The sequence below is a fragment of the Hibiscus syriacus genome, unplaced genomic scaffold (assembly GCF_006381635.1).
Source record: "Hibiscus syriacus cultivar Baekdansim isolate YM2019G1 unplaced genomic scaffold, ASM638163v2 tig00005678_pilon, whole genome shotgun sequence".
Classification (NCBI taxonomy): Eukaryota; Viridiplantae; Streptophyta; class Magnoliopsida; order Malvales; family Malvaceae; genus Hibiscus; species Hibiscus syriacus.
The window spans coordinates 503,012-520,693 of NW_024062064.1; the positions used below are offsets into that span (position 1 = coordinate 503,012).

Sequence of the window (17,682 nt, forward strand, 5' to 3'; positions counted from 1 at the left end):
CACGTGTAAGCCATGTCAGTGTATAGCGTGGTACAGGGGGTACGCTATACCCCACGTGGTGCCAAATCAGCATATAGCGCGGGACAGGGAGCGCGCTTTACTGCTACGGGTGTTAGATCGGGAAATATAATCTGACTAGTGTTAGATCGGTAAATATACCGGTCACCAATAATTTTTCGATAAAAATGCCAACAACTAGTACTATATATACACATTTATAAAAAAGTCGAGCAACAAATTAATTTTTCTGTTTTAATTTATAACAAGATTTTTGGGAGGGATACAAGATAGATACATGAAATGGCAGAGATACAAAGAGGGCAGTTGTATTCGATTCTTGAAGTAAAGAAGATGGAAAATTCTATGGGAAATCAATCCCACCACCTTCTTTATCTGCAAAAGAATTTCTCGTGAAAATTTTAGTTTTTACATCTGCTGCTTACCTACCTTCAGGGACTTCTTTTATGGTCATGTCTACCATTTCGATTGTGTTAAAACCTCCGTCGTCGATGACAATGGTCGATTGAGAGTCGAGTCCAGACCCTGCTTGTATTTCCTTGAACATTGCCATCACTTGAATCATCGTGGGTTGTCTCCAATGTCGATCGTCCAAGCAAGCACATGCTACCTTTAAGTGTTGTAAGAGTTCTATCTTGAGGTTGGGATCCTCTTTCATCAGCTCTGGGTCAAAGACATCACTTATTTTAAGCTTGGCATGCTGTTCCACCCGTCCCACAAGATTGTTATCTCTGAAATCGGCTGAATCTGTAGACCTTTTCCCTGTTAGCAACTCGAGCAAGACAACGCTGTAACTGTAAACATCACCCTTCGTTGAACATCGAAAGCTCTGGTAGTATTCTGGAGGAACATAGCCGGGAGTACCCGCTAATATGCTGACACTCAAATGTGTATCCATTGCACTCATAAGCCTTGCCATCCCGAAATCAGAAACTCTGGCTTCCAAGTTCTCATCAAGCAGGACATTGCTTGATTTCATGTTGTAGACACCCATTTTCTTAAAAGATAAAACTAGCAAGAGTTCATCTCCTAAGAGGATTCTTCCACCACCATATCTTTTAAAGCAACAACCACACCAATAAACGTGTAACAACCGAGCAAGGAGTCTAGTTGCATTAAGATTCTATTGTTAATAGGATTCTAAAAATAGTTAGTTTTTTTCACTATAAATACATGTAATCCTCCCCATTTGTAACACATGATTTACATACAAGATACAGAGGAAAGCACGAAAAAATACAAAGGCAAACCTATTGTAAACGATTCGAAAAGGAAATAAAAGGTAGCATCTTTTTTTACATTGATTCGTTCATTTCTCGCATGTGCATGTTATTTTTCTTGAGATTTGGTTTGAATAACTTAAAGCGTGGGTTGCGCCGATGACCAAAAAGGGGTGGGGTTTCGAAGTTTCAAACCTAGATCTACTCCCGAGGCATGTTCATTTTTTTAAAGTATTTAATATTCCCCCGAAGTCAATCTTAATCTTTAATTTACCTTGAAATTTACCCTTTAATTTTACTTTTATATTAATTTCATCCCCTATATATATATATATTTTAATTATATTTATTTATTTATTTACTATATTCCTTTTTTTATTTATATTATATTATTTTATTATATATATCTTATATCATTATATATATATATATATATGTATAGATGTATTAATTTTTCTCCATTTACTATGTATATATATGTGTTTTCTTAATATTATATTTTAAACGTTTTTATGTATATATTTTCTTAATATTCTATTTTTATTTTTATTTATATATATTATATTTTTACTTTATTTTATTTTTTTCTATTATATTTTTCTTAATATCATGTATATCTTTATTTTTATTTGTTTTACTTAGTATTATATATTTATTATTTTTATTTGTTTTAGTAAATACTACTTTATATGTACACATTATTTTTATTCCTTTTTAATTTCTTTTACCTTTTTTATTTTTTTACTTCATTAATATTTTCCCTTTATCTGTGTCTTTGTTTTTTAAACATTTTATTCATTTTGTTTATTATTATTATTTTTTTTATTAATTTTTACGTGTTTTGTTATTTTCATTTTTTATTGTTTTATTTATTATTCTTACGTTTGCACACTTTCTATCCTAATTCGATTTTATACTCCGCTACGAGTCAAACATTTTTATCTTTTAAGGGTATTCAAATCAATCAATTGTAAGTAATTTGAATCGGGTCTGTTAAATTTTAATTTTAATTTCGAATTTTCGCAACTAAGACAACCGACAAATTAATTGGTACCGAAAGGGCGGTTCAAGGGTGCTAATCCTTCCTTGACCGTAACCGATTCCCGAACCCGACACATTTCAGGTAAAAACGCAGATTAGGTAAGATAGTGTCCGACCCACCTAAATTCGGTTTAAAATGGTCGGTGGCGATTCCAATCCACATTTTTCAAGTCGAAGCCCAATTTCGAGGCCCAACCGAAAGACGGTTACGACAGCTTGGCGACTCCGCTGGGGACAGGTAAGTGAGTCAGGCCGAAATTAATTTTCGGTTGTCTTTTTTTAGCGAAAATTACAAGTTTAAATTTTAATTTATTTATTCGATTCCAATTATTTATCTTTGATTATTTTTTTCAAGAAAATAGTTGTATTGACGTTTTTTCAATGATTTTAGATTTTTGAAAAAGTTTCCATCTCTAGCTCTATACCCGAGCTCCGAACCCTTTTAAGTGAGGGTGAAAGCGACGCCTTCATGTGAATTTATTCACCGTGCGGGCCTAGCAAGTAGCCTTTGGGATTCATATACCTTATGTCTTCGTGTGAATTTATTCACCGTGTGGGCATAAGGGAATGTTTCCTCTCGAGTTTAACTTAGTCCACATAAGCTTGTAATGGGCTTAGTACTAAGGGTCTAGTAAGCCCAAGGGGGCACCGGTAAGGAGAACTCGGGTCCCGTTTTTCAGAACCTAAACCGGGAGGCTATGAGAATTAGAGCCCACCCCAAAACCTCATTCCAAACCCTAGGTTGCTTTGTTTCATGTATTACTTTCTGTTCAAAGCATGCGAACTAGAAAAATATGCGGATAGATACGGGATAGAGATCATGTCGGGTAAGAATTAAAGCATGTGGGGTAGATATCATGTGGGGTAGGACCTTTTATTTTCATTATTATTATATTTACCTTACTAACTCTTTTCAATTTTTCTCTCTTTTATTTTATTTCCATCATCTGTATCATTCAAAAGAGGTGTTGATCCACACAAAAAAACGTGTTCGTTAACCATAAATAATTTGCATTAATGGACAAAGGGGTTGTAATACAAGAGATGAAAAACGCAGGGTCCGACTATGGTCAGAAAAGACTCAGAAAGAAAATGAGGACAATTTGCAAGACAACTATGTGTCACATTCGATCAAGAAGACATGGTGCCCACAATCAAGTACATCAAAAGTTAACTTTTCAAGAATGGGTTGACAAAGATGGCAGGGGCAAGACGAGAAAAAGGTTACTGACCTCGAGAGTCCATTCAAAGACAACAAGAACAAGATGGCAAGTCACTGCCGACAAATTCAAGAAACAAGCAAATGAACTTCGGATAATCCCTTTGATGGAGGATTTCAATGGAATTTCCGATTCAACAAAGGATGAAAGCCAGAGATGCAGTCATTCGATACTTTTTGGGAACCAGTACAAAAAACAACTCAACATTTTCATGGTTCATCCAGAGAGGCCGGAGTGGTTCAACAGGTTATTCAACCGGTGAAAGACGAAGGCAAATAACTAGTCAACCTGTTCCGGGTCTAGAGGATTTAGTCCGGATGTACCTTTAAATATGTTTATTGTCTCTTAAAAGATAAAACACTTTTGTCCCAATAAAGGTTATTTACAATAACAGACATGTTTTTGGATCAATGCTTCGAGCATTTCATGCATTTTTGCATTTTGCATTTTGCATCTACATTTCATTTTTAAGCATTTTCATAAACATGAAATTTCTTCATGGAGAATTCGATGAAGTGGTTTTAACCACATGACACCACATAGAAGCAAGATTGTAACATCAAAAGAAAAACTGAAATCATAACGAATGAGCTCGATCAGCTGGTTGTACGACTAAGCCTGCCAAGATGATCTGAGAAAATAGTCCACATATCCTAAGGGCTATGATGTTGAAGCTGTTTGCAGTTGCCACATAGGATGCTCCAAATATTTCTTTGAGAACTATAAGGCGCTGAAGCGCAGATCCAAAACCTGATGGGTTCAGGGGCACGGACAACCGAAGAAGGGGCATTGCATATATCATTTGCACTTAGAGGATTATTTTGTTTAAACAAGTCTTTGATCTTTCATGTTTGTATCTTTTAAACGATTGAATTTATCCTACTTTCTAAGGTGGAGCGATTGAACAAATCTTAATCTTTAGTTTTTCAAATATTAAATGAATTAAGGATTCTTTTAATTCTTCAAGAATTATGGATTTTTGATATATGACAAGGTTATACCTTTCTTATCATGTCAAACCTCAAAATAAAATACCTTGATTCTTTACCCAAAATAACTCATGGTCATTACCAAAAAGACCAAATTTTGACATTACCTCCCTTTGAAATTTTTTAACAATGCCTTTATCTTTTTGATACACCCATACCTATCTTTGAGTCAATAAAGTCACATCATTGTCTTTTTAGACTCAAAATTGACATTTTTATACCATTAAAACCAAGGCATTGAGTTGTTCATTTGAACATGAGCATTCTTCTAAGACACAACTTGGGGCATCTCGCAGGGAGCCTGAACATTGAGACATGTTGGGGGAAAGAAGCAGAAAGAAGAATTCACTCGAAATAATTCTACCATGCATTAATTACACTGTTTTCATGTGAATAAAATTAATCATGAAAATCTATCCCCCTGGGGATACCTCTTCTGTGAGGACTTCCATGTATGAAATGATGAACGACTTTCTTTCTTCATCCCTTCACAACAAGAGAAAATATATATCCCTTGTGTCCCCTTTTGAGCCTATAGTATTTTTTTCTTCTGATTCAACCCTAACCAAGGATCACCCTCCACACTGGGGGCAAAGTGGAGAAAATATGCTCGCATGAGTGAAGACATTGATTCAGATGAGATACCGAAAGGTGAACCAAATGCCAAGTGCAAAGATTCAATCAAAACAAAAAGAGAAAAAAGAGAAAAAAAGAAAAGAGAAAATAAAAAGAGAAAAAACAAGGAAAATTGAAGAAAAAAGAAGACAATATGCATATGCAAAGATTCTCTCGATTTAAACGACGCATCGAGATTCAAACTATGAGATTGATCAAATCACTGAACCACTTCACTCGAAGATCATAGAGCATCAAATGAGATTGATCAAGCACAATCATTTCTGAATTTATGAATCACTCCACTCGAAGATCATAGAGCATCAAAAGACACACACATACGAGCAGATTCAAATTGAGCAAGATATGATTGAAGACGTCAGAATGAATTGATCCTTGGTTCAATCACCCTTAAACACTTGTTTAAGACTTTTATCCATTTATTTTATAACCATGAACCATGACCTACGTTATGTGCCTTAAAAGTCCCTTCTAATCATACATGGATTTCTAAACAGAAGAGATTATCTTCAGATTTCATCCCGCCCATCAGGACTAATCGTTATTTGCAAAAAAACAGTGTAATTAATGTATAATAGAGAAAAATAACAAAGGGGGGTTCAAGGCGTAAATTACGAATGACGTCTTGAAACCAAAGGAGGATTCGAGTTGAAAACCTGAAAAGGCGGCTCGAATACGAAAATTGGGCAGCTAAGGCGATCGCACAAATTCCTTGATAAGGCATCGCACAATCCGAGCATGACCATGAAAGTTGGGAGTCGGAGAACACTTCCAGTAGAGGAGCATACAAGGTACCCCATCAAACCTTTGAGCCTCAAATAAACAAAAAATGTCAAACCTTTGACCAAACACAATAACCTGAGACTTTTTATTCTTTCCTTACTTAACCATTTCCCAAAAATAGCTTTGATCTTGGCACGTGTCAAATAGCTATAATTTATTGAAGGATTAACATTGTAATTAATTCTTTGATATCCAATGAACTCTACTTTTATGATTCGTCTCAATTGTAAAACCGTGAAAGGGGCAATATTTTCAAAACTTTTGATTAAACATTTTTGAAACTCTTTAATTGATATTTTCAGAACTTTGAAAATAAAAGAGAAACATTTTTTCAAACAAGACAATCTCTCTAGAGTGGATCTTGGTAAATGACATGTGGCTATCAGATAGTAATCTCATGCTTAGAATTAATGTTGAAGCAAGAAATGAGGAACAATAGGGGCAATTTTAATGTTGGAGCATTTTTGGAGATTCAACATTGAATAATGGGGCATCTCCGGGGATTCAAAATCTGATGCGAACGATCAGATATTCCGAAGGCTTTTCCTCCACATGTAGGAACCAACAAGCAAAAAATAAGATTCTATCCAAGGAATAAAACAAGAACTCATTCATTATGCATACATTTTAGAGCATCATATTTATCATTTTTTCACATACATAAGTTTTGTAGCTTTAAAGTCAAGTTTCAACTTCAAGGAGAAAGATATTTGATTCAAAAGAGTTTGTAAAAATTGATGGTGATTGCTTAACTCAGCAGCAAGAAGTCACACTTCAACCAACTCGACAGATTGAAAGATCGACATTCATCTTCAGATTCAACATTTCCAATATAAATTTTGTCTCGCTTGAGACAGTCTCATTTAATGCAGATGATTATCTCACTTGAGATTGCTTTTCTTAAAACAGACTTTGTCTCACTTGAGACTGTTTCACTTGAAAGAAGGCATTTCATTTCACTCAAGACTGTTTTTAAAAAGAAGATTTTATCTCGCTTGAGATAGTTTCCCTTGAAACAAAATTTTGTCTCCCTTGAGACAATTTCTCTTGAAACAAAAACATTGAAAACATTTCATTTGAAATGAATTTTGTCTCTCTTGAGATAGTTTCCCTTGAAACAAAATTTTGCCTCCATTGAGACAGTTTCTCTTGAAACATAAACATTGAAAACATTTCCCTTGAAATAAATTTCGTCTCTCTTGAGACAGTTTCCCTTGAAACAAATTTTGTCTCTCTTGAGACAGTTTCCCTTGAAACAAAATATTTGAATATGTTTTATTTGAAACAAATTTCGTCTCCCTTGAGACAGTTTCTTTTGGAACTAAGTTTTGTCTCTCTTGAGACAGTTTCTTTTGAAACAAATTTCGTCTCTCTTGAGACAGTTTCCCTTGAAACAAAATCTTTAAATTTATTTCCCCTAAAACAAATTTTGTCTCCCTTGAGACAGTTTCTCTTGAAACACAAAATCTTCAAATTTATTTCCCTTAAAACAAAATTTTGTTTCCCTTGAGACCGTTTTCATGAAACAACAGATATCTTTGAGATAGTTTCCCTTGAAATGAATTCTATCTCTTTTGAGACAACTTCTCTTAAAGCATCATCTGAACCGTTACACTCAGCTCAGACACATACTTGAGATGGTCGAGAAGCATTTCTCAAATTAAAAATAGAATGTACGCATCAAATTTGAACATTTGAAGAATTCAAGATCAGGGATCAGAACTTGAAGATTCAAGAATCAAGATTCCAGACAGGCAACCGGAGATCAAGATTTCTCTCCAGAGCCCCAAGATAACATATGTTGCATATGCATTTTAGGCACACCTAAGAGCATTGCATCCATAACATCACATATATGCATAACTTTTTCAAGTTTTAGCTAGAGTCGATTTCAACTTCGCGGCGAAGGATATTGAACTCAAAGCGACACAATTTGCTCGAGAGTAGATTTCAACTTCACGATGAGAATATCTAACTCGAAGCCAAACTTCACAATAAAGGGGTCATCCACGGTTTCAACTTCACGGCGAAGGGAATCGTGTCCACCCACAACATACAATACTTGGATTTCAACTTCACGATGAAGGATATTCAAGTCAAGGCTCAACTTCACGACGAAGGAGCCATCCGCGATTTCAACTCCACGACGGAGGATATCGTACCTGCACATCCACGATTTCAACTCCACGACGAAGGATATCGTGCCATTTGAGGCTCAACTTCACGACGAAGGGGCTTCCCAGTTTCAGAGCCAATTTTAACTTCACAGCGAGGGATATTGGACTTAAGACAACACAAGCTCAACTTCACAACGAAGGGGCGACTGATTGTCAACAAACAACTTTTCAGTTTCATTCAGAGTCAATTTCAACTTCACAGCGAAGGATATTGAACTCGAGACAACACAAGCTCAACTTCACAACGAAGGGGCGACTGGCTGTCAACAAACAATTTCCCAGTTCCAGAGCCAATTTCAACTTCACGACGGAGGATATTGAACTCGGAACAATACTACCCACTTGGATTTCAACTTCACGATGAAGGATATCCAATTACCAGGCTCAACTTCACGACGAAGGGGCCACCCGCGGTTTCAACTTCACGACGAAGGGGAATCGTGCACATAAGCAACATCCATCTCTAGATTGGATTTCAACTTCATGACGAAGGATATCCAACTCAAAGAAGGGTTATCTATCACCAAAGACCTTCAAGTTCGATTACATTCAACTCAGAGGTAAATTAAATTTACAACATAGCTCAAGGCAAGAAGGGCTATCTGTCAACGAAAATTGTCGAGTTTGATTCCATTCAGCTCGATGACACCTCAATCACACTATTATCCGGCTGCAATCAAGGTTTTCAAGCCGAGAAGAAGATCTGGGTTAGCCGTGCCTTAGTAGCAAGAAGCCTTTTTTTCGTCAGTATAGCTTAAGTCGAGAAAAGCTATCTCTTAACGAAGACTTTTCGAGTTCGGTTTCATTCAGCTCGAGAGCATATCAACCACATTGTGGAGTCAAGGGATTACTTTCCAGTCAAATTTTTAGCCAAGGTCTTTAAACCGAGAAGAAGACCAAAGTGGACTACAACTAGAAGCCACATTCTGATTCAAATCATTTCAAGATGGAATCAACTTCGCGACGGAGGAGCCATCCGCAACTTAATTCGACAGGGAGTTATTCTTCAACTCCACTGAACAAAAATTTGTGTCTTTTTATCTTTGTCCTATTTTTCGTTCCACGAAAAAAGATAAAGAGGGGCAGCTGTAGACTCCCATTTTCTTAGAAGATAGAACTAGCAAGAGTTCATCTCCTAAGAGGACTCTTCCACCACCATATCTTTTAAAGCAACAACCACACCAACAAACGTGCAACAATCGAGCAAGGAGTCTAGTTGCATTAGGATTCTATTGTTAATAGGATTCTAAAAATAGTTAGTTTTTTTCACTATAAATACATGTAATCCTCCCCATTTGTAACGCAGGATTTACATACAAGATACAAAGGAAAGCACGAAAAAATACAAAGGCAAAACTATTGTAAACGATTCGAAAAGAAAATAAAATGTAGCATATTTTTTTATATTGATTCGTTTATTTCTCGCATGTGCATGTTATTTTTCTTGAGATTTGGTTTGAATAACCCAAAGCGTGGGTTGAGCCGATAACCAAAAAGGGGTGGGGTTTCGAAGTTTCGTACCTAGATCTACTCCCGAGGCATGTTCATTTTTTTAAAGTATTTAATATCCCCCAAGTCAATCTTAATCTTTAATTTACCTTGAAATTTACCCTTTAATTTTACTTTTTATATTAATTTCGTCCCCTATATATATATTTTTAATTATATTTTTTTTATTTATTTACTATATTATTTTTTATTTATATTATATTATTTATATTATATATATCTTATATCATTATATATATATATATAGATGTATTAATTTTTCTCCATTTATTATGTATATATTTTTTCTTAATATTATAATTTATACGTTTTTATATATATATTTTCTTAATATTCTATTTTTGTTTTTATTTATTTATATATATTATATTTTTACTTTATTTTTTTTATTTCTATTATTTTTTTTCTTAATATCATGTGTATCTTTATTTTTTATTTGTTTTACTTAGTATTATATATTTATTATTTTTATTTTTTTCGTAAATACTACTTTATATGTACATATTATTTTTATTCTTTTTAATTTTTTTTATATTTTTTATTTTTTTACTCCATTAATATTTTCCCTTTATCTGTGTCTTTGTTTTTTAAACATCTTATTCATTTTGTTTATTTTATTATTATTTTTTACGTGTTTTGTTATTTTTTATTTTTTTTGTTTTATTTATTATTCTCACTTTTGCACACTTGCTATCCTAATTCGATTTTATACTCGTTATGAGTCAAATATTTTTATCTTTTAAGGGTATTCAAATCAATCAATTGTAAGTAATTTGAATCGGGACTGTTAAATTTTAATTTAAATTTCGAATTTTCGCAACTAAGACAACCGACAAATTAATTGGTACCGAAAGGGCGGTTCAAAGGTGCTAATCTTCCTTGACCGTAACCGACTCCCGAACCCGATACATTTCTGGTAAAAACGCAGATCATGTAAGATGGTGTCCGACCCACCTAACTTCGTTTTAAAATGGTCGGTGGCGACTCCAATCCACATTTTTCAAGTCGAAACCCAATTCTGGAGCCCAACCGAAAGACGGTTACGACACATGTCCCTATGAATTATATGAGGAATGCAGTAATGGTACATAAATGCCAACCCTCTTGCAGCTCCAATGGCTATCTTTCTTCTTCCTGCCTAATTCAATTTGATCCCAGCTTTCTTTTGACCATGCAAAACATCCTCTAAGCTTCCATACATGTACTCGTAAACTAGAAGCCGTTCCTCACCCACCTTACAGTAACCCAAGAGTGGAACGAGGTTCTTGTGCTTGATCTTCCCAATGGTTTCCATCTTCGTCGTTTCTCGGTCACCTTGTCCACTATATGTATCAATTTCTTGATAGCAACAACACTCCCGTCTTTCAGCTGGGCCTTGTAAACATCACCGAAACCACCAGAGCCAATAAGGCTGTCGTCATGGAAGCCATTAGTGGCTTCTAGAAGATCAGCAAAGGTAAACTTCCGAAGGGGCTTTTCAAACGTAGCAAGGTTGATGCTCAATGCTTCTCTAGCACCTGTTAACTTCCAGCTGGTATTCGTTGCGCCAGAGTGGGAACAACTGTCCATATAAACGTCAAGAGAAGATTCTTGTTTCTTCCTTCTTTTCTTAGTCTCTACAATAACTATGATCACACCAAAGATGCAGAAAAGAGAGAACAACAATCCCATTGCCACACTCCCAGCAAGAGAGGCTTGTCTGCAATGAGACTTTCGATGCTCAGAACCCGAAGCAGCAGCTGAATTCTCACAAGGGGGAGAGGGAAACCACAGAGACCTGAATTATTAAAAAAATCACTAGCCAGAAGCGTTTCAGCTGATCGGTTTCTGGAATCATGCCAGAGAGAAGGTTGTTCGACAGATTAATCTCACTCAGCAACGTGCAGCCAGTCATGGATTGTGGAATTGACCCTTCCAACCTGTTGTAGGAAAGGTCAAGAATGCCAAGGCCCTTTAAGTTCCCAATCTCTTGTGGGATGGTTCCAGAGATATTGTTGTGACCCAGATTCAAGATAAACAGATATGGCATTGTGCCAATCTCCTTCGGAATAGCCCCCAACAGCAAATTGTACGAAAGATCAAGAAAAATCATGGAACCATTATCGTTGAACGTAGGCTGCGTGTGACCTCCGTACACTCTGGTAAAGTTGCAAGGGTTCTGGCTGGAAATTCTACCCAACTGTTCCTGACGAATTCCGGAAAATTCGAGTAGATTCCCCGACCCATGGCACTCTTTGCTCCCATCATTCTTGGCATACATATACCTCTTCCCGGCAATGAAATTGACAGCTATTTTACCAGAGTGTTTGAACAGCACCGGAGGGATAGTCCCATTCAAGTAATTTGTATTAAGATCCAACCATATCAAGCTTTGACAATCTCCGAGCTCAGGTGGGATTCTTCCATAGAAGGAGTTATTGCTGAGCTTGAGAATCGCATGACTCGAAAGTTTGCCAAGCGAAGCGGGAATCTCACCGGTGAACCTATTGTTGGATAACGAAATCCAGTTCAACTTGGTACAGTTGCTTAGACCAGAAGGTATTGCTCCACTCAACTCATTGAAGTCGAGAATCAAGGTCTCGAGTGTCTGAATGTAACTGAGCTCCCGAGGGATTTCTCCATGGAGCTGATTCAACCAAAGCCTCAAATCCTTAAGCTTAGAGAGAGCACCCAAGCTGGTGGGAATGGTACCCGTGAGGTAATTGAAACTCAAATGGAGTGAAACAAGCTGTGAACAATTACTGAGACTAGCAGGAATCGAGCCAATTAAGATATTGTTATGCAAATAAAGAACTTGTAACCTGTTTGTGGGATTTTCACACAAAGAAATAGGAATTGACCCTGAAAATCTGTTGGAACTGAGATCTAAAGCCTCCAGGTTGAAAAGACTGGACAAAGACTCAGGCAAAGGACCAGAGAAGTAATTAAAAGCTAAACCAAGCTTCTTCAAGGAATTCATGTTCTGGAATATCTCGATGGGGAGTCTACCGGTGAAATTATTGGTGGATACATCGAAAGACTTCAAGGAAGAACAAGAAGCAAAGCCAGTAGGAAGCATACCAGAGAGATTGTTTGAAGAGAGAACCAGCTCCACAAGGGTTGAACAAGCTTCCGTTAAATACAGAGGAACCTGTCCTTGAAACTTATTGTCGGCCAAATAAAGTACTGCAAATTGGAAGTTGGCAAAGCCGGGATCCGACCGGAGAACTGGTTGCTCGATACATTCAAGAAATTTAAGTTCACGCACGAAGAAATTGCAGGGGTGATGTCGAAGGAAAACTTATTGCCGGAGATATCAAGCTGTTCCAAAGCTGAGCAGCCTCCAATGAAGGATTCCCCATTGAGAAATTGTTCCAAGAAACATCCAAAATCTTCAATTTTCTGCAATTTGAGACATCTATTTCACCAGCAATCTCGTTTCCTTTCAAAGCCAAGTGCTTCAGCTCATTGCAACCACCATGAAGGATCCAAGGAACCACGTTTACAGCAGAAAGCTTGTTGAAAGAAAGATCGAGAACTTCCAAACTCAGCTGCAAACCCCTGGATTCTTCACCACCGGAAGACACGAGGCTGTTGGTTGATAGATTGAGAAACTTCAAGTTCGAGCAAGAAGCCAAGGCGGAAACGGTAGAAACGGGACCGGACAAGGTGTTTTGAGACAGATCTAAAGTGGTTAACAGGGAGCTGCACTTGGATCCAGAACGGAAAGAAATGTTGCCGGTGATGCCGGCTTTCATCAAAGAAAGGTACTCCAAGTTTTTCAGAGCTAAAAGAAAGGCAGCAACTGAGTGAAAATCCGTGTTTAACAAGGTGTAACCGAGTTCAACAGAGGAAACTCCGGAGCCTTGGCACGTTACACCACTGAAGCTGCAAGGGTCTTGGTTAGGAACCCAGTTTTGAAGAACAGATTGGTCCGGCAAGCTGGCTTTGAAACCGAGAAGTAGTTGAGAATCCCTGTTGTTTGAAGAAGAAGCAACAAAAGCAGCTTCAAAGGAAATAAGAGAAATGAGAATGAGGTGAGAAAAGAAAGGTCCTGAAGCAAACAAAGGTCTCATCTTTAGAATTAAAATGAGAGTAGGAGAAAGAAAGAGTAGGGGGTTAAGGTATGAGCCCTTCCATAAAAGAGAAAACAAGAGAGAGCTAGAGCTCTGGTTTAAGAGAAAAAAATGAAAGAAAAAGCTTGGGTCTTGACGAAGGAAAGAGAAAAAATGAGAGTCGAAAGAGGAACTGAAGATAGTAAGAAGCGTATTTATCAAAGTGGGGGAATGGAAACAGCTGTTGGCTCACATGCCATGTGACACACTTCTCCTCTTTCTCATCTTCAATTAATTAATTACATTTTATTAATAAATCTTATACTTCTTAATCTAACCCCATTTAATTATTAATTTAAATCATGATTATAATATGTTTGTCTCTCTAGATTGATGAATTAAGTGCTTCAGATTAGGGGATGGATCAAGCCTTAAACAGTTAAACTTCCTTTTATAATAAATTTCTTTTTTGTTCCACAATCACTTTATGTTTTTTTGCCCTTTATACATATAAACAAATCAGTCTTTGATTTGGGTAATTTTTATTAGTTTTAACTTTCATAACATTATTAGCATATCGATTTATATTGTGTTTAGGAGTGGATATTCAATTTAATCAAATTGAGTTAACAAATTTAGTTAGTCGAATTGATGAGTATTGTTTTATAATTTAAATTTTATTTAATTTTTTTCAAGTTGATTTGTTCGAAATTTTTGTTTAAATTTGACTATAAATATTTATAATGTTATGGTACTAATTGATTTTAATTTAAATGATTTTCTATAATCATATGTGATAGACATATATATTTCTTTATATTTTTTCATATATGATATACATATGTCATGTAAAGTTGAAAGACTCTACTCAAACTTAAAAATAATCTACTAATCACTAAAAATTTCAAGTTTTCTGAACCCTATTTTATAACTTAAACTTGAAAAAAATTTAATTAAGTCGATTTTTTGACATCAAATTTAATTAAAAATTAAATTTTAAATTGAATCAAATTTTATTCACTCCTAATTATATTTATTAATACATCATTAATTATTATAATTATAAAATTTGAAAAATCACTTGAAATAAATACAAATAATTTTACTCATATCAAGTTATTCGTAAATATTTTCTAAATTATGTATCAATTGTACTTACAAAAATTTAAATTATTTTTCAAAAAAATATTTGATATAATTAATCATTTCATTAAAAACATTTTGTAATCTGGATTTTAATTACTTTCCAATATATATTTTTACTCCCAGCAGAGTTGATTTTCCTTCTTGGTGGTCCTTTTTCAGTCAACATTCAAGAGTATTATTGCCAACGTCAGCCAAATCCAAATGTTATTAGGGGTATTCAAAATTATCCGACCTAATTGATCAGACTCGATGACATGTCTATCTAGTTAAAAAATATTGGAAAGTACTTAATTTTTTGAGTTGGGTAGCCGGCCTATTAAATTTTTTGGGTTTCCGTATCGGGCCTGAGTCACAAAATGATGATTAATCGAGTACCCATCGACCTAATATCTGATTTATTATATTTTTATTTTATATCAAATTTTAAATTTCACTCTAACCTTCTAAATTCCTAATTTATTAAATTTTGTTACCATAACATTCTAAATTTTTAATTTTTAAAATTTATTTCACACTAACATTCTAAATTATTTTTTAAAATATTTATTTTAACTTTGAAACACTTAAAATTTAATTATATATTTTTTTATTTTTTATTTAATAATCTTTCTTTCAATTATGTAATTTGAATTTTTAAATTTTATTTGTGAATTATATATTTTAGAATTTTTCTATATATATTATTTTAAAAATGATATAATTTAAAGAAAAAACAAAAGAAATTATGAATGGGGTACCTGTGACCCGAAAATACAGGTACCCAGGTTTTACGGGTACTTGGATGTAATGGGCCGGGACACGGGTCAATATTTTAGTACCAAAAATTTCGGGTACCAAAAAATATGGGTACCCGATTTTAAACACCCTAAAAGTCATAATTTAATAATGGGTAAATTACATCGTTCTACATTGAACTTTATTTTTCTCCTATTTTATTCATCGTTATTTTAATTTTTCTAGTTTGCTCATTGAACTTTACATATTCAATCATTTTGCTTACTCTGTCGTTCTCTCTCTAATGTTATGATGATGTGTCATTTTTTTATTATTTAATAGAAAATATAAATGATAAATTACATTGTTCCTCACTGAACTTTACTCACTCTCCTATTTTGCTCACCCAACTATAAATAAAAACATAAGGTAGTCGGATGTCACTGTCGACAATCATCAACGACCATAGATGGTGATCGTTCGATCCCAAATTTCATACGTCGCTTTGCTTTGATACCTGTAGTCCGAATCCGACCTCTATTTTGTCGAAACTTGCTTCAAAGTACAAGTTACAACTTGATATTGCTTAAGCAAGGTCTTATGTTCGAGTCCTTGTGTATGCAAAAAAATCCCCACTGGGAGACTCACCCACCAAAGCTAGGTGTGCGATATGAGTCGGTCCGAATTAGTCAGGGCAAAGCCTTGGAACTAGAGAACAACAAAAAAGAGAGTTTGATTTAGTAAAGTATTAATAAATTTTAGTATTTAAAAATATTATATATTTTTAATATTTAATATTTAATATATTAATTATTTGTAGTTGTATGAGGTGAAAAAATAATATTATTGTAAAAATGTAATTATTTAAAATAATATCTAACTTTGAGTTATTAAAAAATGGATCTAATACACTGAAAATAATATCTTTTTCTACTAGATATCATAATATTATTTTTTATAGTATATTATATTTTTTATATGAATATTATTTAAAAATATAAGTTTAATGTATTAATTATATATTAAATATATTAAATATATTTTTCTTAAAAGTTAGATACCACAATGATTAAAATATTTTTGTAAACTTTTATTCAAATATTTATAATTTAATATTAAAGTTTAATTTTTGAAGAAAAATATATATCACAATGATAATTTGGTAAAATATGCATCCAAGTAATCTTGTATTCCTCCAACCAAACACTGTAACCTTACATTCCTACTAAACAAACCAAAAAAGGTAATATAACATTCTCATTGTAATGTCACATTCCAGTAATGTTATTCCCAAAAGTAATTTTATATTTCGTGAACAAACATTCTCTTTTACTATTGATGCCACTTGATGTATTCTATTTTTATAAATTGTTTAGTTGTATTTGAAACTCTTTATAATATTATTTTATGAAAATAAATTAAATTTTATAATAAAAATATTTTGAAAATTTGTACTTAACTTTAATTAAATGAGATTGTGATATATATATGGGTAAAGTACACAAATGGTCCTTCAATTACAGGGGTTTATTTTATTGAGTCATTCAACTATTAAAAGTTATAAAATGGTCACCGACTATTAATATATTTCAAACTCGTCTTTTTTTCATTAAAAAATGACGACAGTTTGGGCTAGACATTAATATGTTGACTAAGATAGATAGTTATTTGAGATTTTGGCATAAGATTTTATCATATCACAGTCAATAACTTAACGTTCAACTCAGATTGCCGTTAATTTTTTAACAAAAAAGACAAGTTTGGAACATATGAATAGTCAAGTGATCGTTTTGTAACTTTTAATAGTCGGGGGACTTAACAAAGCAATGCCCTATAATCAAAGGATCATTTTATAACTTTTAATAATCGAAGAACTCAACAAAGCAACGTTCTATAGTCAGAGAACCATTTGTCTACTTTACCTATATATAAATGTAATGCACAAATTTGTATAAGATTTATATATATTGATGCCCTAAAAATGCACAAATGTAAAGTTATTTTTGCTTATCATTAAATAATTTACATGATGTTTTGTTTAAAGTAAATAAATTCAATTGTCTTGAAGTGATTAATAAATTGAACAATGATAATGATTATATTTATGAGTTTTTTAATCTAATGATTGTTTTTTATCTAATGATTGTTTAAAAGTTAAACTTAATATTTCAACATATGACCTTCCAATGAACCAT

General features: G+C 34.0%; 2 protein-coding genes across 2 annotated transcripts; both read right to left on the reverse strand.

The window, feature by feature from the left end:
* Window positions 1-361: 361 nt before the first annotated feature.
* LOC120199855 (protein BRASSINOSTEROID INSENSITIVE 1-like) lies at window positions 362-1,012 on the reverse strand. Its single transcript, XM_039200846.1, has 2 exons — window positions 448-1,012; window positions 362-393 (listed from the first exon to the last, which is right to left on the reverse strand). Exons 1-2 carry the CDS (start codon window positions 1,010-1,012, stop codon window positions 362-364), a joined length of 597 nt encoding a protein of 198 aa, XP_039056777.1.
* A 9,793-nt stretch (window positions 1,013-10,805) lies between these two features.
* LOC120199856 (systemin receptor SR160-like) lies at window positions 10,806-13,648 on the reverse strand. The gene is made up of 3 exons (XM_039200848.1): window positions 12,874-13,648; window positions 11,513-12,758; window positions 10,806-11,370 (listed from the first exon to the last, which is right to left on the reverse strand). Exons 1-3 carry the CDS (start codon window positions 13,646-13,648, stop codon window positions 10,806-10,808), a joined length of 2,586 nt encoding a protein of 861 aa, XP_039056779.1.
* Between the last annotated feature and the right edge of the window lie 4,034 nt (window positions 13,649-17,682).